We start from the raw sequence: 23,046 nt of genomic DNA, 5'->3' as shown, positions 1-23,046 counted from the left end.
GCCACGGGCCGGTTCAGGCAGGGGGTGCCCGGGGGCGGCGGGCGGCGGGAGGGGCGGGCGGCACGGGGCCGGTGCGGGCCGTGCCGGTGCGGGCCGTGGCGGTGCCCGCCCCGCCGGTGCCCGCCCCGCAGCCGCCGCGGGGGGCGCGCGGCCCCCGTTCCGGGCGGGGCGGAGGCGGCGGCGGCGGCGCGGCGTGCTGCAACCATGGCGACGGCGGCGGGGCCGGCCCGCCCCCCGCGGGGCCGGGCGGCGCGGGATTGGTCGGGGGGCGGGCGTTCGCCCTCTGCCCCCTGACCCTGCGCGGCGGCGGCAGCAGCGGCAGGAGCGGAGGCGGCGGCTGCTGGCGGCCGTTTCCTGGTGGCCTGGCGGCGGCGCGGGAGGGAGGATGCGGCGCAGGTCTCGGCTGCTGCTCTGTTTCGCCTTCCTCTGGGTGCTGGGCATCGCCTACTACATGTACTCGGGCGGCAGCGCCGCGCTGGCCGGCGGCGGCGGGAGGAAGGTGAGAGCTCATCCCGGGGAAGGTGCGCCCGCTCCGTGCCCCGGCGGCGGGGCGGCTCGGGCCGGGCGGGGGCAGCGCTGCCCGGTGCTCGAGGGGCAGTGGAGCAGGGGCGGCGGGTGGGGGGGTCTCCTCACCGCCGCTCGCTTTCAGGCGGCGTGAAACTCCCCCAGGCTGCTCCTTCCCCCTTCCCGCCCGCCCTTCCCCAACCCTCTTCCCGGAGGGAGATGGCTTCTTTGTGGACTTCAGACCGGTTTCAGCCCCGTCACGTCGCTCCCTATCCAACTGCGGCCGGCCACGTCCCGGGAACGGGGGAAGTTGGTGTGGGAGGGAAGGGCGGGGGGGCCCCGCCTGTCTCCGCTCCCCGTCTGCCCCTTCCTTCCTTCTTTCCCCCGCCGGAGTCGTTCGAGCTCGTGTTCCCACCTGGAGAACACGCCGAGGATCCGAGCTGCAAACGCATTTTCCCTTTAGATGCACAGCTGTTTCGTTTCTCCTTAGCGCTGTGCCTTAAAGATGCCGTTTTCTGACCGGTTTTGCAATATTCTGGGAAATAGCTGGATTTGTCACGTTTCATGGCCGTGGCATGGAAGGTCTGTCTCTTTCTTCGTCTTGTAACAGCTCAGTTACTAATATTCAAGAAGTTGCCTGTGGACAGTGGAGGATTAATTTTTCGTTGTTCTGGCCACCAAGTTGTTAAGTAGACTTTTGAATGTGTTGTAGTAATTCATTGATCAGGAGCACAGCTGGAAGTTGGGCACGTCATAGTTCACGTTTGTGTCAATCAAAACAAGTTGTTGTAGAGTGATGTGGGAAGTGGCGACTTTATCCACTGTCTCTGCTTAGAAAAATAAGTGCTTTTTTCTTTAGTGGGCTCCCCCCCCAAGATTAGCAAATCGAAGAGCTTTTAGAAACTATTGTTTAAACCTTCTGTTTTGGAGTAGAAAAGGTGAAAAAGCGTCTCATAATCCTGTCATTTTTCGCAAAAAAAAAAAAAAAAAGGAAATGGGAAGAGGGCAAGTGAACAAAGTGTGCCACAGTTAAATGGTGTTATTCACTAATATAATGGCTGTCTTCTGTTAAATGAAAAGTAGTGTTTCTTAAGTCTGGCTCTGCATAAAAAGAGAAATATTTTCCTGTTGCTTTGTTGCAGTTCAGTTCATCAATGTATGTATTCCCTCTAAAAGCCAGCTGATGTTCCTGTGGCAGATCATGGAAGCAAATACTTGGATGGTTACTTGCGTGAGCAAGGGTCTAGATAATGAGTCACTGCTTGCTGATAATTGGCTCTCTGTTCTGATGTGTCCTGTTTTTTATTCTCTCTGTAGCTTAGGAATGAGTTCAACAGCAACTTTTGATGTAATATATTAAAGTAAGTGTTAAGTATGTATTGCCAGCTACAAGCTCTTGGTCCTTCGAAGTAGATACAGTAGCAGAAATAGATCAAGCATGTGATAAAAAGTAAGGCAGTAGCCTAAAGCTGTTCTTGAAGAATGACTAGAGTGTATTTAGAAAGTAAAAGCAATCTTAGGCTGCTGCTGATGTATAATGGGATAAAGAAAAGCTATCAAGGCAAATGTATCTGTAGATAGGGAAATATATTTTTAACTCTTATGGTCTGTTTCATTTGGAGTTTCCAGACAAATTTGCAATTCTGTTCAATTCATTTTTACTACTGGGGAAACTGCAGTGTGGGGGTAGTGATTTGCCCAAGGTCACCTAGAAGACTTGATGAGAATTAAATAGGAAAGAAACCGGTTTTTCTGTCTAAGAGTCTGGTACTTAATCTACTAGAACCTGTTGCTGTTTATTATTGATATTAGTAGCAGTTTTTATTATAGTTTTAAGACATTAATGATCCTGATACTTGCTTTGGTAGTGTAATTTGGTATCATTCTGCACAAAATTTAGTAAACCTTACTGGTCTGGGTAACTGGTAAAGTTTAGTGAAGGTAATTTAAAGAAAATGAGATTTTGTGGACCTGAGCTGAAGCTCAGTGTTCAGTTCAAAAATGAGAAAGTTTAAGACTGTGGTAACGAAGAAAATAGGTACTGTGGCCACAAGTAACAAGTGGGGAAATTAACTATTATATGTGGATTGATGATTTAGGATTCTATTTTCTGTCAGTGAAGCGTAAAATTTAATCCTGGGCTTCAGCACAGGTTAGCAAGTGTATGTAGAAGATGATGTGTGTAATGTAATAGCTTTTGAATCAGAATAAAAGGCTTATTAACTTAGTGTCAGACACTGGTGTAAAGCAAAAAACACAAACTGTCTTAAACTTATGAGCAGAAACCCTGCTGTTGTAAATTTCTTGATGTGTATGACTTCATGTAGTCCTTATTACTTGCCCAGTATTTCAGTATAATGGAAACAGAAATTGCTTACAGAAGAACATAACTTTTAATAAATTGAAGTCTCTCCCGTGTTCAGTCTATAAAATTACAAAAACCAGGAGGGGATAGTTCTTCCTTTGTGCGAGTAAGTAATTTACATGTTAATTACAGATCTAGTTGTACAAACAGAATGTGTTTTTTCATAAGGATGATCTTTTTTTTTCTGATACACAGACCTAGTGTGTTATCCAGACATACTGGACTTGTTTGATATGGCCCTGAGTCCTGCGGTGTGTTGAACACCACCAATTCCCTTTTTCTTCAGTAGAGTTGAAGGTGTTTGCCCTTTGCCAGGATTGTACCTGAGTAAGAGAAAGGAGTGATTTTTTTTTTTTTCCCTTTTGCTTTTCTTGTTAGAGTAGTGTCAGAGTTAATCTAAGCTTCTACTTATTTTGGTTCTCCATTTACAACCTTTCTAATGAGATCTGTGAAGCTACTTGGATGTTGCATTGTGTGGTACAACCTTGATAAAGTTTTTAACCCCTGTCAACAGTGGCGAAGTCCTCAGATCTCTGTGCCGTGCTTTGACCTGGTAGGAGCTGAGCAGGCATGAAAGGGTCTAAAACACACAGGGAAGAACCTGTGTCGTTGGTAAATGTTTAAATAATAATAACAAAAAAAAGGATGAAGGTGCAATGCTTCATTCTGTACCCAGGTGTAAAAACTGTAGTAGAAAGAGGTGATATCTTCCACACCAGGAATTTAGGGTGTGACAAGCTTTTTTTTTTTTCACTCTTTCCATTTCTTCTTGAGAAGAAGAAAAGGGTAGAATCACAGCCTGTCATTCCAAATGTGCTTGAAGGGCACAGAAATGTCTTTTTTTTTTTTTTTTTCTTTTTTCCCCTTCTCCAGTGAATCTCCAGTAAAATTATTGTAAACATGAGAGAGCCATGTTCAGTTCACTCCTTTTCCAACTGGGTCACTGGGTTGTAGATTGGAAAGAGTGAGTCTGATTCACATGTCTAAAGGTTAGAGAAATAGTTCTTATACAGATGGTGTGACATAGAAGAGAGCAAGCCCAACAGTTAGGAGACTGAAAAAAGTGTGGGCTACTTTTGTGTTCACTTAATGTGTTTTATATTAAAAAGCCTTTGTAGTGGAGACTGGAAGCTCCCTTCTTTTCATGGATAAATTTCCTAACCTATAGCAGAAATGGTTCATGCTCTCTGCCTCAGACTTGCATGAAAATGGAGCAACTTCTGCAAGATGGTTAGAAAGCCAAAGTCATCCTGATGGTGTGATCCCCTCCTAAGACTGGTGTGAATTTGAATTTGTGTATTGTCACACGGATTTTGAGTTCTTGAACCACTAAGCTCTTGCACAATAGAGTGACTGAATTAAAATAAAAAAGAAACGTAAAAAAGAAAAACCAAAACCCACACCAAACCCAGCCAAACCCCCCAGCTGGTTTCTAAAGAACTCACCCTTCTGGGCATTAAGAAAGTAGCCCCATGTAATTGAGCCCTTCAGGCTGGACAGAGGAATGTCTGTGTCTTGTTGAAAATGCCAAATGCTTTGCTGCTGCCAAGAGTGAAATCCTCTGAGGCCTTCTCAGAAGGAGACCTGTAGGCAGAATGGGGATTTACCATTGAAAGCTGAGGCATCAAGAGAGGCCTGCTAGGTTAAGCCACATCTGAATCAAGGTTAGGAGCCTTCTCAATTTAAGTACCAGAGCCCTGACAAGCTTTTGTGTTTGTTGCCATGTAAAGAATGTCAGTTGTTTTTAAGTTGAACCTCTTGTCACCTCCCACCCTATCTAGAGGAGGAGGCTAAAAACAATATTTCGGTAATAAGTGCTGGATAGCTTTCACCAATACTTCCTAAAATTAGAAACATCTTTCTTGTTTCATCAACTAGAAGCCCGTTACTTTCTTGGCTCACCGGATTTACTGGGTGTAATGGAGCGAATTGGAGAAATCTAATTTATGGCTAGTTGAGCCACAAGGAGGCAGGCTTTTCCTGTGGAACTGGTTAATACCCTGTACCTAGTGCTGGTTTTTCTTTCCATATTCTGGTTTTGTTTGTTTAGACCTTTTTCTTTATCTTGAAGCAGACTTTTGATAGGTGACTGTACTGTGGAGCTAGCTGAGGTGAAATAAAGCCAAAGGTAAAAGGTGATGCTTTGTCTCAAGTATGTCACTCAATCACTTTGAGTAAAGTAGGGAAAAAAGAAGCAAGTCTTGTGAGTTCTTGTTCTATAAAGATAAAACTTTAGAAAAACTCCATTCAGCATACACAAATCTTTCTTCCCCCCCTTTTTTTTGAACCCCTGTACTATTTCAGTTACTATTAAATGAGGCTCTTATTGCCATTATACATAATGTCATGTATAGAGCTCTTGCTCTCTTTCTACTTAAACTAGAGTGTTAGTGTACCTAAGTTTATTTTTGAAGGTTTAAGTAAGGAGGAGAGGAAAAACATCTTAACTTTAGATTCATTAATCTGTTTCTATCAGAGAATGAAATTGTGAAGTGCAACTTGAGTGTCTCTCTCTCTCTCAGTATGGGAAGTAGAGCTTTTTTTCAAGGGGGTTATAAGTAACCTCTCCAATTCTGTTGGCTTTTTTCATCTGAGGAAGGCATTGCCTGTTTTAATTTCTAAATATTAAGTTTACTTTGCTGCATCATTTTTAAATGTAACTTAAGTCCCTTACGTGATATGACAGTAGATGTGATTTATAATACATTGACCTTTAGACAAGTGAAGATATCAGAGGTTAAAAAAGTCAAAATATCATGTGTCCTTTGGCATTTTCTTCCTAGAAGGTGCAAGGAGACAAGAAAGGATGTTCTTCCCTATAACAGGTAACAGTTTCTCTTAATAGATCTTTGTTTTATACGATTCTGTAATAAATGGGAAAGAGATTAAATGCCCAGGCACTTCAGTATTAAATCTGTCATTCTCTCATTAGAATGTAAAAATGTCATACATGTATATTTTCTTAATCTAACATATGTCACTTAACAAATTTACTGTCTTGGCAATTCAGTCACTTATTTTTATGGATTACTTCATAAAACTTTGAGTGCAATGAAAAGACAGTTGTATGCAAATTTTGTGCAGTCTGTTTATGTCTGTGGTTGTATATGGCTATTCTCTTTTCTTACCTTCCTTTTTGAAATGCTTCAGTGAGGGATTTTTTTTTGCATGTTGGTATGTCAGGACATTGAGAAATTAGTTCTTTGCTAGAAGACTTGTGTTGTCTCCTGCAACCTGCCAGGTTAGAAACTGATGACTCTAACTTTGATACAGATGCTATTGCTCTTAGATTACTGTTAGCTGTTTGTTTCCTAAATGGAGGAGTAGAGCAAGACTGTAGACAAAAGGGGCTGGGTAAAAAGAATGACTTCTTCAGTAGTTTCATTCTGAGTAGGGTAGTTAATCAACTTTTCCCATAATTTTTCCCTTTTGTGTGGATTTTGTAGTAGTTTGCCGTGTTTCTCAGTGTTATTCCATTGCTGCTGTGGTTTGCTGCTGTGATCTCTGTGTACAAAGGTTGTAAGTTGTAGTGATGTCCTTTAAGAGATACAGTTTAAAAATTAGGTAGTTCACTAATTAATTGTGTGTGTGCCTTACCTGTTCTGTCTTGTCCATCTTGTGATTTGAGGTATATTGCAAATAAATGCCAGTCATTCTTTCCGTGTGTTATAGATACTTCCCAAAATACAACATGAAAAGTAATATAATAGCACTGTTTTCCAATTTAGAAAAGGCATAATAGGACTTCATGTGAAGTAAAAAATATTAAAGATCCATCTTAGTGGTAATTACTGAAATGAAATTGTTCTCACTCAGTCTTTAGACCAACTTAGAAAAAAATATAAAACATTTAAACATATCTTAGCTTCATTCTTATTCTTCAGGATTACATGATCATTCTACATTTTTTCCTTAGAAATCTGATTCTTTTATCCTCTTTTGTCTTGCCTGTCCTTTTCCATTTCTCAGTGTTCTAGGTGTCCAAGTGCTTGTGTATATCTGATACTGTTTGGTTAAAATGATGGTATGTCAGATGAGAGATGTGATATTGTCTGCTGGAAAGCTGCTCACAATGATACTCTACTCCAAAATAGAAGAGAGACTTTTGTACTGGTACTGGGTATCCTTGTTGCATGCATAGAAGCTGTTTAAAAATAATTCCATCAGACAGCCTAGAAAACGGTTTTGCTTGGCTTTTGGTGGGCTACCGATAATTTATAAATAATTTAATATACAGTACTTTTGGTTAAGTTAAATCTGTTTGAAAAGAAAACTTTGGGACACAGTTGATCCCGTGAAGCTCAGGTGAAAAATGTAAGCTGCTAAAATGAAGTCAGTGCAAATGGTTTGTTTGAGTTGATTTGATCCACTTAGTTTTCTTAAATAACCTCTGCTTTATAGTAGCTAAGCTGTAGTGGTACAAGTCAATACCAGTCAAGCTAGCTGGTGTACAAACAGTTTTTCAACTCCCTGGCCATGGGTAAAATTGTTACTAAATGTGATTTTTATTAGGACTTAGGAGAAGATGTGTATTGCTAATGTGTTGGCAATGCCATGTTTTGGCAATACATTTGAATTCTAAAAATGAATCTGCAGGAAGCAGTGAGGCATTTGCAATGTTTTCAGGAATATGGGTCTAAATGTCATTGCCCAAATATATCAGGGTAGTGTGGAAATGGAATATCAGTGTGGGTGTTACAGAAGGAAATGCTTAGCAGGTTGTTTTATTGCCATCATGTAATGCAAAGTGGTGGTATCTTAAGCTGTATAAATTTTAAAACCTGGGTGTAGTCTTTCATGCTGTTTGTTTTGAAATATGTAGAGTCTCCTCTGCTCCTTTTCCCTTTCATGTAAGCTTTCAAAGGAATAAGGGCTGCATTGAGGAGGGAAGAAGATAAAAAAAAAGTTAAGTGTTCACATAAAAATATTTGGTTTATGTGTTTGGGACTTTGACATCATGGCATAAGAGAGTCTATATAACCAGAAACGGAACCACTTAATATTCCCTCTAAGTCCATAAGGTTCTTTCACAGAAAGCTTCGTATGGTGAACCTTTCCTGCTAAGTGGAAGTGAAGATACTTAAATGGGTGGTGTTTTTTTACTTTCCCTCCATCATCTGGAGAACCATAGAATATGCCAAGTTGGAAGGGACCCACAAGGATCATTGAGTCCAACTCCTGGCTCTGCCCAGGACCATACCCAAGAGTCACACCATGTGCCTGACAGTGTCATCCAAACGCTTCTTGAACTCTGTCAGGCTTGGTGCTGTGACCACTTCCCTGGGGAGGCTGTTCCAGTGCCCAGCCACCCTCTGGGTGAAGAACCTTTTTCTAACATCCAGCCTAAACCTGCCCTGATACAACTTCAGGCCATTCCCTCAGGTCCTGTCACTGGTCACCACAGAGAAGAGATCAGTGCCCGCCTCTCCTCTTCCCCTCATGAGGAAGTTGTAGACTGTGATGAGATCTCCCGTTGAATGAATTATTTTATGAAACCAATAAGTTACTGACATATGCTAAGTAAATGTTTACTTATCATTCTCTTAAGTGTTCATTTGCCATGTAGTCCTATCATGAATTAATCAGTCCTGGAATATTTATTGTCATGTGGCAGTTGTTAATGATCAAGAAAGTGAAAAAAATCAGCATCTATTTTCTTTCTATAAACTGCGACTGCTGTATCCCCTGTTGGAATGCAGTGTATTTTAAACTTCTATTTACCTTTAAGGTAGGCATTTTATTATTTTCTTGTTTGTTTGTTTTTCTTGGTGCATATCACCTTGTGTTAAGAGTTGTTGTTCTTTTGCAGAAACAAAGTAACTTGTTAATATGACAGCCTTCCAGTGTCGCCTGTGCAAAGTACTATCAATGCTTTTTTTCCCTAGTTGACTTTTCATCTGTCTAAACTGTTTTATTTTTCCTACTATCCCTTTTTTATACATTGGTGTTGTTAATTGTTCAGAGTACCTTTACTGTCATTTAAACAAGTTAAAATATGCTTGTTCAAATAGCTCCATCCACTGACAGGAGCACATTAGTGTAAAGGGACTCTGTGGACAGATGTTAGTTTTGAGCTTTGCTTATGAAATTCAAATGGGAAAGGAACAAGATAGTAAAAGAACAGCAAGTTTGAATTTTAGAGCATTCCATATATCCCTGAAATTGCTGTGTAGTGAACATCAAAGGCAATAACTTGGATTTGTCTTCTTTATAACTATGGTCTTGTATGGAAAAAAAGAGCCTATTGCAAAAGTTGCAAGTTCAGTTGTTAATAACTTTTCTGAAGTTGTAAAGTTGTCATAGAACCTGGGCACTTTATTAAGGGAAGCAGAGCATAACTAGAGGTTCTGCTGAGTTCAAACATTATCAAAATGCAGTAGACTGCCTGTACTGAGTAACAGGTCTGCTTGAACAAAAGAACTTTAGCCAAGGAAAGACTATGCAAAAAATTGGCACCAAACTAATGCTATTGTGTACAAATTCTCAAAGCGCTATGACTTGATGAGAAGAAAATGTTTTCTCCTTGTATTAAGTTCCAAATGTTTAGCCACCCTGGAGATAATGAGCATAGCTGAAATTTGTTTTGGTTACTAAACTAAATTTTCTCTAGCTGGCCTGTTGGTTTATGGATGGTCAATAAGTATGATTGTGTGTATATATGAATATACGCTTCAGTGACATGAAATATTAAGGTTTTTAAATAGCTTGGCTTTTCTTTTTCTTGCTTCTCTTAAGTGAAATGGAAAAGTCTGTTCACTCAAGTACACTTTGGTTCTCTTAAGACCTTGGTAAGGAAAAGGAAAGTTTTCTTCTCATAAATTGCTTCATTTGGTAGCAAACTGCTCCTGAGTAATGGTGAGCAGCCTCTATACTTATAGGTTGCATTGTTAACTGTTGGGAAACATCCCTATCACAAAACCAGTGCTGTGGTAGGTGTGCCTACCAAGAGAATAGGGGCGATGGAATTGCAGTATCTATCTGCTGGAGTGTGTTGCAAAATTAGCTTTGTGTATGTTGCCCAGACAGTGTAATAAGTTCTTGTTAGGGCTGGTTGCTTGTCTCCTGCTACAGAGGAATGTGAAAGTTCTTCTGGTTACTGTAGCAGACTATCCATCAACAGCAGCCTTCTCACTTTCTCCTGCACTATCTATGTGGAGCAAACAGGGGCTGTTCTTTAGTGATCTCACAACACAATGTGTTCCTTTGCCAATAGCCACTGAAATGAAGATGTGCTATGTCATTTAGCCTCCACAGATGTTGAACCGACTGTTCCACCATGTGGAATAGTTATAACCCATAAGCACTATGTTAGTGAATACTTTTTAAAGGTTTAATTAAGGAAATGTTCTTTTTTTGTTCCACTGACACAGCATGTAACTCTTTCAGTGTTCTCTGTAAGTACTGTGGGTGAACAGTAATTGTAGCAGGTGCCCTCAGGGCCCAGTAAGAAAGTTGGGGCTTGACTCTCACTTGGTGCTCTTCAAAGAACCATTCTTATTACCTCTTAAATTGATAGATGTTGATCAAAGACCATGTCCCCACCCCATATGCTAAGCTGTATACTTTCTGTTAATTACTACATCTTAAGGACTTGCAGGTCTTGATAGTTAAATAAAAAGACATTTGGAGTCTGAAAGAAGTATTTCAAAAAAGGTAGTGAGCAGTAGGCTAGCAAGTATCAGCATTTCTTTGCATCCTTAGGTTTCATACTTAAAGCGCAAAAACTGGAGAAACTTGACTTCTCTGTACAGCAAAAAGTGTGTCCTAAGGCACTTTTTCGAGGAAGCTTTTTTCTTTATAGCGGCATAACTGCAAGTGTTGTTTAGCCTGGTAGATTCTTAGTTGAAAGGCTGAACTGGTATCACGAGAGTTAGAGATATGTTAACTTACACTGATCAGAGGTGAAAAAATTTTTGAAGGGCTTCTCCACAGTGACTGCCAGGTTTGTGAGAGACTTGGTAAAAACGCACTATGCCTTGTTAAGGTACAATTTTTCTGTTATTCCCAATAATATCTGAATATTTTCTAGCAAAAATAAGCAAGAGATTGATTTTTATGTTTGTGTTAGCCTAGATCTAAAATACCTGTCTTTATACAAAGCAAAAGCTATTTGCTTAAAAATCCATTTCACTTACCTACTGAGATAACTAATGCAGATCATAGTGGTGTTCTAGGAAAAGTACTTCTTGCATCCTGGAAACAATAGTGAGAAAACCAAGATGTTAAAATCAGCCTGCAATCATCTAATGCTTTTTCATGTGCTTGCAATTCCAGGAGCCAGAAACTTAGGCAAAACCTGATTTTATACACATGGATTGTCCTGGAGTGTGACTTTCCAAATTTTTTTTTTCAGTTTGTCATTGTTATTCCCTAAAGTTTGCAAATGTTTCAAGTTTGGTTGTGATTTTTCTTTTTTTTAGCTAAACATGTAGAAAATACTTTTGATGATTTCAGATACTGTGTTTGCTAGGTTGTCTCTGTATAAGAAATCTTTTTCTTAATAAACTTGGCTGTTGTAAACACTGTTCAACGGTGTTGAAAAGTCAGGTGAAAAGACCACTTGTTCAGGACACTTTTGAATGTAGTTTGCATTGTAGCACTGTTTAGAGTCACGGTTCTAAAGTGCCAAAGATTGAATGATCATAACAGGTTATTTCTACACTATGGAATTAGGAAAGGGGTTTATTCCTAGTAGGATTTAGATATCTCTGTGTGAATGTTAGCTGTGGTCATATAGTAGAAGTTCTCATGTGGTTATTTCTCGGTATGGCATTTTGCTCAAACCCAACCTTTTTCTGTATCTCAGCGAATTATATTAGATTATTGGGTTTTATGGATTAAATCTCAGTAATTGAATGGATTTAAAGAAATTATAATATCCCAAATTATACATTGTATGGATGGGATAGCTCAAGCTTTTCAGTCTTCAGCATTGAAGTGTGATGGGACCTTATGCTGCTTGCTAAGCTTACTAGAATGTGTGCTGGATCTGCCACAATAGCCAGGCTAAGCAGTGAACCACATCTAGTGTCTAATCTTAGTGTGGTTGGTGTTGACCACTTCTGAAACCTCCAGTTCACATATGTTCAGTTTGGTTTAGAATTGTGATATTCTAATGTTTGTTTCCAAGAGCAGCTACAGCTCAGATGCAGGCAATGGTTTGGAAATGTCATGGCATTTGTTCAAATTAATTGTGATTGTGCCTGTCATGTCATGATGTTATCTCAATTTCTGTGATAAATTTCCAGTGACAGATCTGGAAAATATGGAAGAAAATTGATGTAAAAACTTTCTTCTACTTCCTGAATGTTATTTATCCTGCAATGATTTTTTTAAAACTTGGAGAAATGTTCTTGGTGTATTTAAACAACAACAAAAAAAGGCAGGTTAGGGAAGTTGTTCAATGAATCTTGGAGTTTAGGAGTACTTTAGATGTTAATTCCTTGAAATGGATTACTATGCCTGAACTGATTCCTTTTTCAATTGTAAATTGCTTTGAAGATTTTTGTTTTAGGGGAATTTTACTGGAGTGATTTGGTAGAATCTTGTGAAGACTTTAAAACCTACATGAAAAACATTGGGTTTAGTGCACCCAGTTTGTGATGAAGGCAGTTCATAATATTGAATAAACGAGGTGCTGGATGTTAGCGGATGCATGTCCTTGATAGTCATCCATGCCATCTTTTAAAAAAGATGTGACTGGTAGAGCTTATGGAAAACTGCTGTATGTAAAATGCCTATTTCTATTAAAATAGTCCATAGAAGCGCTGAACTTACTGGAGTTTTGGACTTGAAGCACTTGTTTCTGTATGCAAAACGAGTGTCTGTAGTTTGTTTCGATTATTAATACTTTTTTGTTTGAGTCTTATATACCATCTTATTTTGAGTTTATCCCTAATTCCCCTTAGCTATATGACTGTGTTGCTTTGCTCTTGTACTGTCATAATGCTTTGTCAGAATGTCCTGGCACATGGTGGATTTTTTTTAAAACATAATTAGGTAAGGCAGGTTTTTAGGTAGAGATTCTATTTTATTGTACAGGTGAGGATAGATGTAGAACTTGTTTTGGCAAAATGGGTGTGTGATTTTTGTTCTTGGTGTTAGTTTTTTTTTTTCGTTTAAAACAAAAGACAATGGCCTTCTCATTGATACTGATAGTTTGCTGCTGTTTCTCCTACAATATTTGAGAAAATCTTCTTTTTGCTTAGATATATGAACTTTGCAGTAACACAGCTTGATATCTGCAGTTTCAAGTGAGTTGAAGACATTCGTCTCCTTTTGTCTTCTGTAGACTAAAGCAATGCACTCCCTTTCCTGGAGGAAGGTGATAGAGAGGGAGTTAAATGATCAGTCTGGAAAACATACTTTTACATAAGCATCTTATCAGTATGATTAAAAAGCTCTGTGATCAGCTAGGGCTTGCAGATACCCACTTTCTAGCGCTGAATTGTTTTGTCAACTGAAGGAAGAAAGTCTCCAATGGGAGAGTTTTTGGAAGTATGTCAGTTGCTGTTCTGGCAACTGCAGGATGTTTTCATTTAGACTGTTCTCATGCTCTTACTGGCAGTAGGCTGTAGCAGCTGGGATGCCAGCATGTTTGCTTTCTTGGGACATGGTTTAGGCTTCTTTTTCAGGCTTATCAGTTTAAGACAATAATTGTATAGTAATTTTTTCCCCCTGAATTTGAATGGCTTTTTACCATTATACAAATAGTGAAGAAAATGGCAGTGGAATGATAGGAAGTGCAAGTACTCTCTTCCCTTCTAGTTTTGGAAGTTACAGTGGTTATTGCATGCCTAAATGCTGTTATTTGCCCCTAGTTCAATGACCAGGCACTTCATTCTTTTCTTCCACAGAATCACAGAATATTCTGAGTTGGAAGGGAGAAAACAAAGCTTTTCCAAGCTCTGCCAGTGAACAGCAGTGCTTGACAGTTACTGCAATGATATTAACATGGATAGAACTACTGTTGAGATGGGAATTGACCCAATTATACTCTTTGAATAGGAGCATAATATGGTATGGGCTGTATTCCTACTATTCCTTTGAGTGCTAGCATGCATAAATGTGTGGTCTTAATTTGTCCACATTAACTTTAATTCCCTAAATACTTTAGCCTAGCCTAATCTATCTCACATGTAGCACCAGGTAGTTTTTCAGCTGTTAACTTGATTCTGCCTGTTTTTCTGGAAGAGCAGTTCTAGCTCTTATCATCTCATACTCATGGCTAGGCTTCGTGAATGAAGATTTAGGAAGGCTCTATCCACATTTGTTACAAGCACGCTGGTGGCTAATGAGGCTCTTATAGTCCTTCAAATAATAGAGGTGACTTGTAACATACTCTGCCCTCTTACTCCTTTGGGGACTGAATATGTACAGCAGAAGTTATATTAGTTCTATTTCCCCAGTTTCTGTGCTGTGCTCTTTAGTTTGTATTTGAATCTCTAGCTGCTTTGCTCTTTATATCATAGTTGGAAAAAAAGTACTAAATTGTGTACATAAATTGCATATTCTTCTTTCCCTGCAAGAATAGAAAGCTACTGATACTGACACAGCAGTATTCCTGCCATGTACAACAAGAATATGTGGTGAATACATCCTGGGAAATCTGCTGTCTAACCAGGAGCTTAAAAAGAGAAAGTTAGATGTACACTTGGTTATTTTCCACTAATTAGAAATTTTATGATGTTAGATTTAAGCATTAAATGATTGTGTACCGGTAGAATATGAAAAAAAGCTCAGTGTTTCTGTTTCAATAAGTAATTTAAACTAGGAACTGGCTGCTTCTGTTTCTCATGCCCATGCCCAGTGTTTCTGTGGAGGAAGAAGGGCTGCAGGAATCGAGTAATTTTAATAGTGTCTGGCACACACCGACATTTTACTTGTGTTCTGCAACAGGAAAGGGAAAGGTAATTATGCAGGCTGCTACTTTGTTTTAAAAGGCTTAGTATCGGTTGTACATGATTTTCATCAGTTGCCAACAAAGCATTCTGTGTAAGAAAAGGAAGAAACAGGTTGAAGATAAGCTGCAGGTCATAAAGCAAAAAAAGGTATTTTAAAGAAGTGTAACCTTTTACTTCCCTATCTTCTATCTCAGAAAATCATCACAAGCCCTAAGAGAACAAATGTGTTTTTCACTAATCTTACTGTTAGTATAAAATGCTGCCTGTATTATCTACTCTCTGCATGAAAGTCAAATCCAGTTGAAGTGAAGAAAATCTGGGGAGAATACCATGCTGCAGAGTTGGGGGTTTTTTGGTTGATCTTTATTTGTACTAGTAGTAACAATATATAATTTTAATTATCCTATTACATTCTCTTAGCTTTGAGTTTTACAAAACAATAAATAGTCTCTGTGCTAAGAATAACAAAGTGGTTTTAGACTGAGCTGTTCAGTATACGTGTTTACCAAGTTTATTTGCAGATGAAAGCAATTATTTCCCATTAAGAGCAAATATGAATGGAAAGCTGTTCTCTTCATGTTTGTTTTGTTGTTTGGGCTGTTGTATCCATCTAGTTGACCTTTCAGTCACTTCTTGACAACTTGACTGATTTATTTCTTTTTCAGTCACATCTGGATTTTAATGATAACAATTGGGTTTTTTCATAGACTGTCAGCTCCCTTCAGATTTGCATTAGCAAAGAAAGAGGCTTCTAGAAACGGAATCCACATTTGTCGTGGTACTACGATGTCTTTTTTGGCAGCTATAAAGTATGTCATATATAGAGAGAAATTAATTATGCTGTGTATGGGTGTTCAAAACTAAGAAAAAATATAGTAGTCATGGTGTGTCATCCTAGGATGCCAGCTGATTTTGATTGTACCCATTTTTGATGGATGCATTTTAAAAAAGGTTTCAAATTGCAGTAATCTGTAAAAATCTGGGTTTTCTGCAACCGCAAATCATGCTTCAAAAACTGTTGGAAATACTTAGCTGGCTGAGAGGGCCCACAAGTGAAGTTACAGCTTGAACTGTGGCAAAACTAAAGTATTCAAAATCTCTTTAGCGAAGGCACAGTTTACTCTGTAACCATCACTGTGATTACAGCTATTGAAATACTGGGTTTAGGTTATCTATAAAGCTAGAATACATATCCTTTTTTTGCACTGATGGCTGTTTGAGAACTCACAGTAAGTTTTGACAGGTAGTGAATTAGATCCTGGTGAACACGGGATACCTGTGGCTCCCACTGCATTCAGTGCCTCTCTGTGGTACGGAACAGTTGGTGTTGAACTTGTTTTTTTTAGTCTTCCTTTCTTCTTGGGCCATCGCTCCTGCTAGTAAGTGGCGCTGGCTATAAAGGTGTCAATGCCTATCTTAATGTTGTACAACTTCAGCATATTTCAAAATAGATCAGAAGGTGTTTTGAGAGGCAATCTGTAATTATAAAAGAGAGGTGAAAGTGACAACTTAGTTTTTTAAAGGGATTGGGTATCTACAAATTTTATCTCGTTTGCTATTTTTGCAATATGGTTTTCAAACTCTACTTCAGTGGTAGGCTTGGGCTGTTCGTTGGGAGAAGCTTTTTATTTCACAGCAGTGTTCGTTTGCCAAGGCTCTATTTTGCATCTGCCTTTTTAGAGATGCACTAGTTCTAAATGTGTTGCATGTTCAGCATCCCTCTCTGTCCACCTTTGTTTCTTAAAACAAAACCCGTCTTGTCATGTTGCTGTAAAAGAAATTGGAATGGAGTTTTCTACTATTCCAACAAGAAATAATGAGCACCAGTTTTCCAAAATATTTTTACCATTTGATGTAAGCACGCTATTTTACTTTATAAACTGTTTGCATTGAATGCAAGTGGAAAGTATTATGTCTTATAAATAAAGGCTAATTTAATCTGCTTCTGATATTTTTGCCGTTGTACTGTTTACAATTTAAGACTTCTTAAATATGCTGGAGTTGTTTCTATTTGAGAATAGCAAAATATGTGATTCCTTCTTTCGTATCACCATTTATTCTCGGTGGCAGTTTGAAGCAACAGTCGTGTTGGAGCCTTTGGTTTTCTACATGGGGCTGCAGACCAACACCTTATTTTCTACATCTCGGGTTGTTAAACAGTTGTAGTTGAACATGCGTTCCAAATCAGAGAAATGTTGACCTGAAATGTCACAAGGATAGTAAATTTATAATAATTTACTCTACAAAGGACTGAAGAAGTAGAGTACAATCCATGTGGTCAGGTCATTTTTACTTTATTTTTGTCTGTGGGAGGAAATGCACCGTTACTGAACTATTTTATGGCATAATACTATGACCATATGGTCATGATTAATGCATAAGTGTGCTTAATTAAAAATTTGACAGTCCTTTTTTTTTTTCTTTCCTCTTTTTGTTCTCCTCATTGTATACTGTTAACTAAGAGGAATGAAATCTTAATCTACACTATTATTTTCCTTGACAGTTACAGAAAGTGATAACCTTTGGGAGACCAAGTAGCTCCCAAGAGTCCTTGTAGAAGCATGTTGTTCTATATAAAAAGTCTTCTGCAGAGCCTGCAGCATCTTCCACATACACTTGTCATTATAAAAAAAAATCTCGGTGTGTAGCCAATGCTTGAAATTCAACAAAGGTTTAGTAAGCTTTCTTTGAATCATTTTACAGAAGTGTGCAGAGGCTACCAAATGTAAAAGTTAAAATGAATGCTTATTTTCAACATGTTACTGAAAAACATTCAGTTCTGTGTTCAGATGATTAGTTCATTTCTCTACCAAGAAGCATTGTTGACTCTGATCCAGAAAGGGAGCTTTGACTGAGTTTATAAAGATCACTGAGTAGGTTCTCTTCCTATACTGACTGGCTTTCTTTGCATCAGGTAACTATGTTGTCCCTCTGACTTTTCTGCTTTCTCCCTTCCAGCTGATACTAGACTGCTGCAAATAAGTAGCTGTGTAGTTCCTGTTCTCACGAAGTTTTTTCTGAGTATCTTCCTACAAAGTTATGCTATTTTGTTGTTCCAGGTTTTAAAGGATTTAGTTGCCAATAGGAGTTACCTGTTTCACAGTAGTGCTTCTTCTGATGCAAGCCATAGGTGTAGGCACTGACTTAGAGAAAACAGAGGTTTTGACTGTTGATGTTTTTGACCCTCAGCACAGACTAGTACACTCTGAGGATGGAATTACGTAAAGCATTGCCATAAAACAAGGATAATTTTTTCCCCCTCTTGGTGAGGGTGAATCCTCAAATCAGTGTGCAAGGGGGAAGTTCAGAAATAAATTAAAATAACACAATCGTTTTGCTGCTGGAGGGAAAGTGTGACACAATGCTATGCTGATGGTAACCAGAACTCAAGGAATATAACAGTCTTAAAAAAAATCCCAGTTCTTCTGGGTGAGACTGTGTGTGTTGGGTGGTAGAAGGGTGGATGGTGGTACTTCAGTTTGCTGCATCAGGCAATTTTATGTTTCAAACTGATCTTGGGTATGAATTTATATCAAATTTTTGAATGAAGGTTAACTTAAAGATGTCTTCACAAGGACATTTTGAAAAACAGTTTCTGCCAGATCTGGATTTGTTTTCATTGTGGGCTTTCTTTTTCCAAAGAAATCTGCTCTAGTAGCAGTCTTGGAGTCTGTGTTTGTGTGGTATGGCATATCTCCAAAGGCTTGGAAATTTGTTTTTGAAGAGTGGTGATGTAGCTATTTCTTTATTCTTGTTGCATACAAAATCAACCATCTTTGTTCTGCGCATTCTAACGTATTCATTCCATGAAATAGATACAGCCCTCAGTATTTTTCCTTGAAACTTCCTTGCCTTTGTGACATTGTCAATTGCTTGGCTTGAAGGACTGGATTTCAAACCCATGAGTTTGTATTTACTGAGAGGGATATAAAAATTAACACTTCTGCTTTTCACATTTGGCGTTTGTCCATAGCAGGTACTGATGACAAGAGTACAATATGTGAGCTGCAGAGAAATATGCTCTATTGGTGCCGATTATCAACACATATATATGGGTAGAAATTACCACAATACAGAAACCCCCTCAAATTCAGCCTTTGAAGCTGTATATCAACAGCTAGATTCAGAAGTTGAAACATTATAATAAGTAGATGAGAGTGGTTTCTGGATTTTAAAGTTTTAACATTTTTGGCTGTAAGCAATACTGTTGTACTTTGATGAAGCCAGTATTTGTCTGATGTAAGAAAAAAGAAATCCATTTGTTGGCTTTTTTAACAGCAATATACAGGAATTCTTGCCTACCATTGCTCCCTTTAACCATATGACCGCTCTTAAGGGGTTTTTGTCAGTCTAGTGTGGTTTTCCAATGGAAAGGTCAAGTTTTTCAAGCAGTCTTCCTTTCACATTACCATAGTAGTAGTATCGTCATACTGTTGAGTAGCTTGTTTTCCCATTAGGAAGCAAGTCTTATGAAGTACTGCATGGCCACTTATCTGTTAAATCAGTGAATAAGTGGTCTCAATTTCTTCAGAAAGTAAATAAACTGACATAATTATTTTGTTAAGGGCCAGATTTTAAATATGCGCAATTCACTGTAATAACCGATAGACTAATTCAGTATTGGCCACTTCTGTAGAATGCGCATCTGCTAGCCTCCCACCGTGGGTGGAATGGTCCTTGTCTTGAAGTTTTGGGAAATGGGACACTTAATTTTCAAGCTGTCACAAACTCCAAAGGCAGGCATTCTGGAAAAAATGTTTCAAACCCCAAAGCTTTCTGATTCTGCACAAACTTTCATGGAAGCTTTTTATAAAGGAGAAAAAGCAGATTTTCCTTTTTGTGTTTTGGGATTTAATTTCTCAGGAACTGCATGTATTGAGGGGAGTGGAATTCTTGTGTTGAACACAGAATTGGTGCTCCTATGTTTAATAAATTAATGGTTATCATAGTTTTAACTGTTACTTTTTTTTAGAAGAGCTTTTTAATTTTTGACAACTTTTAAGAGACAGAGAGTTTTGACTTTATTTAAATTTCTCTTTACTCAATGTTCTCCTTTAAGCAGTAAGAACTGTTATTTGTCAGTGTGTGATATGTCTGAAGGAAGTTTTTCATCTGGGTGCCCTTATCCAGTCCCCAGTATTGTTATTCCCCTAAATCTCCTTCCTCTTCTATTTGAGGTAGATTGAATTTGTTTCTTTTTAGCAGATTTTTAGCTATAAATCTTTGTGGCTTTTCCTGTAGAGAAGGAAGAACATAAGGAGATGAGTGTGAAGAGCAGTGTCACTGAATTAAAAAGGAAGTCTGGTGTTGGACTTCAGCTAATTTTCCTAGTGTGTCTTGCTCAGACAGCTGTGCATGACAGTATGTTTTTACAGGCAGCTATGAAGATGTCTTCTTTGAGGGGTGGGAGTATGACAGTGTTGTAGACAAAATACTTAGCAGCACAGGGTAGAAAGGAGACTCTGGAAGCAAGAAGAATGTTTGGCTATTTGTTTTCAAGTCAAGCGTATGACTATAACACTTCATCTGTGCTCAGTGTGGTGGGTTAACCTTAATTGGTCACAGGGTTCCCACCAAGCTGCTCTATCACTCCACTCCCTGTCTTCATTAGGATGGGGAGAAAATATAATGACTAGTTTGTGGGTTGAGATAAGGACACTTGAGATAAGATCACTGAACAATTACTGTCATTGGCAAAACAAATTCAACTTGAGGAAATTAATTTATTGCTGGTTAACAGATTAGGATAGTGAGAAATGAGAACAAAACCAAAAACCACTTTTCTCCACCCCTCCCTTCTTTTCAGGCTCAACTTCATTCCTGACTCTTCTGCCTCCTCCCTTCCTTTTGTCATATAAAAGTACTGTAAAACTCAATCATTTTTTAATTTTCTGCTTGTTCAACTCTTTAAGTGAGTAGAAACTCATGGCATAACTTAATGTGGAAAGGTAGTAAGGAAGGGAGTGAACAATTCCAGTCCATAGTTTGTAGGCACATTTACAGTGTAGTAAAATGTGCCAGCTTGTCTTAAACACAGGAATTATGACTGAGGATAAGGGGCTTTTGTATCATTAATAGGATGACCATGGACCTCGAACAATTTTATACATTTTTGTTGCAGATGCTATCATCATGTGTTAAAACATGTAGATTGCTGAATAAAACAGCAGTAATTATCAGTGTGTGTGTGTAGAATCTAAACAGGTGTGTTCACTGCCACATTTTGAGGAAATAGAAGTTCACAGGATATAAACCATTGATATAAAACAGTTACTAGTCTTGTTAGAGGTCCCGTAAACATGTGTGAGGCCTGTCATGTAATAACTGGATTGTTAGACAACATGCAAGAGAATGTGGTGAATGGCTGTATCTACCTTGCCACACTGCTCAAGTTTGCTTGCCTTACAGTATGTGTCACTAACACCTAGGGTGTTTTCAAAGAATTTTGAGCCAGTGCCCTTTATTTTTGTCTATAAATTCTGGTAAGACGGTTCATTGTTTAGAAGCAAAGCAGTAGTGATGAGGAAACAATTTTCTGTTTACCTTGTGAATGTCAGTCTAATTAAAAGCAGTCTAGCTCAGGTGTGAGACTTGGCTTTTGCAGGAGCCCTCTTTTAATCAGCTTATTAACATTAATAGGTGTATGAGATCTCAATTACTGTGAATCAATACTTACTTAGCAGGAATAGATAATTTACTGGGCAATACTACTGAGTACTTTACTAGAGAGTCTGATAGACTCAGCTGTTATGCAACCCATAAAGGAAAGAGGAAGGAAAGCAGAATTGAGGAAGGGAGCAGGATAAGTTCAAAAAAACCCATTAGGATTGAAGAAGGGCAGAAGAAAAAAATATGAAAGGATATATACCAAAGAGTATCAACACAGCACAGTAGGAACAGTTGCTCTGCTTTAGGAGAAAATAGTTGGCAGAACAGAGGGAGTGGGCACTGTATAGCTGAAGGAGCAGATGGGTCTTAGCAAAAAGAGGGTAGATCATAGACTGAATTTAAGCATATTATTTTTGATCTTGTGCCTTTAAAGTGACAGTGGGTAGACTAAACACCTGTTCTTTATCATCACTTTTTAGGAAATGTAAATAAGCCTGAATGTTAATCTAAAACTTCACCTCAGCTTACTTGTAAAATATTTGCTGGTGTGTTTGTTCCCATCGGCATGCTGAATTACTGTTGTGGATGCAGCTGGTGTGAGCCACATCTATTACTTCATTGTTAATGTTTTCAACCAGCTGTAATCTGTTTACTGAATGCTTAATTTCATAGAACTGTAAATTGTTTAGGTTGGAAAAGACCTTTAAGATCATTGAGTCAAACCTTTAACCCAGCATTGCCAAATCTCCCACAAAACTATGTCCTGAGCATCACCATCACAACCACACATCTTTAAAATACCTCAGTGACTAACAAATTCCCTGAATGTAGCCCTTGCATGTCATCAGTGATGTTTTTTTCTTCATATGGATGTTTTTTCATCAGCCATCAGGGCATACATGAGTATAAACCTTACAAATTTACATGAAGAAACAAGTATGGCCTGTTTTATTTGATGTTTGTTTGTGTCTTCAGAAATTCCTAGCGCTAAATTGTAATGCTAGATTCTATGAAATTAGAACCCTGAGATTTCTGTAAGGTACTGCTAGTATTAGACTGCACAACTCGAAGTGGCAATTTTTCTAATCATTCTTGATTACATCTTCATTTCTTGCATGCCAGAGGTAATTAAATGTTGACTAATTGTAGTGCTTTAGATTTTTGCTGACAAAAAACTACTTTAGAAAGTGCAAATTCTTATTCTAGTTGTGGTTGTCTTCTTCAAGACTATATTTTAACACACAAAAATATCCCTTGGAGACTGTCTAAGCAAAAATGAAAACAATCTGAATCACAGTGTAATTGGCCTCCTTGAGCTACAGTGAGCTGTAGAATTAGCTGACTTGAAATAGTGGTACTTATTGTGTGCATCTTTCTAAAAGAATAGTGGTTCTTATACCTGCCAGTCACTTCCATGCTTCTTTTGCTGAAGTCCAGGATATCAAAGGGTTGTGTTTTCTACAGGGTACTTACTGAGTAATTGAATTCCAGTGATAGAAAATTCAGTTTTGTTTCACAAAGCAGCATACAAATCTGTGCTGCACAAAGCTGAAATATGGAGCAGCCACAAATAAGCTCCCTAGTTGTGAGTTAGCAAGGCGACATTGCAGTTTATTGTAGCAAACAGCTACCTATGGAAATTATAGGAATCTGAAAGATGTCCTC

The 23,046-nt window shown here is 38.7% G+C and overlaps 1 protein-coding gene across 1 annotated transcript in view; it reads left to right on the top strand.

Annotated features, from left to right (window-relative positions):
* Positions 1-297: 297 nt before the first annotated feature.
* GALNT2 (polypeptide N-acetylgalactosaminyltransferase 2) overlaps positions 298-23,046 on the top strand; it is a 91,212-nt gene continuing 68,463 nt past the window's right edge. Inside the window, exon 1 of the mRNA XM_051783524.1 lies at positions 298-499. Within this exon, the coding sequence (XP_051639484.1) occupies positions 386-499 (114 nt within the window). The 5' untranslated portion in view covers positions 298-385. The remainder of the gene's footprint in view (positions 500-23,046) is intronic.

The sequence above is a fragment of the Manacus candei genome, unplaced genomic scaffold, assembly GCF_025592945.1.
Source record: "Manacus candei isolate 608988 ecotype Guabito, Panama unplaced genomic scaffold, ASM2559294v1 h1tg000017l, whole genome shotgun sequence".
NCBI lineage: Eukaryota > Metazoa > Chordata > Aves > Passeriformes > Pipridae > Manacus > Manacus candei.
This window is presented reverse-complemented; position numbering and strand designations above follow the sequence as displayed.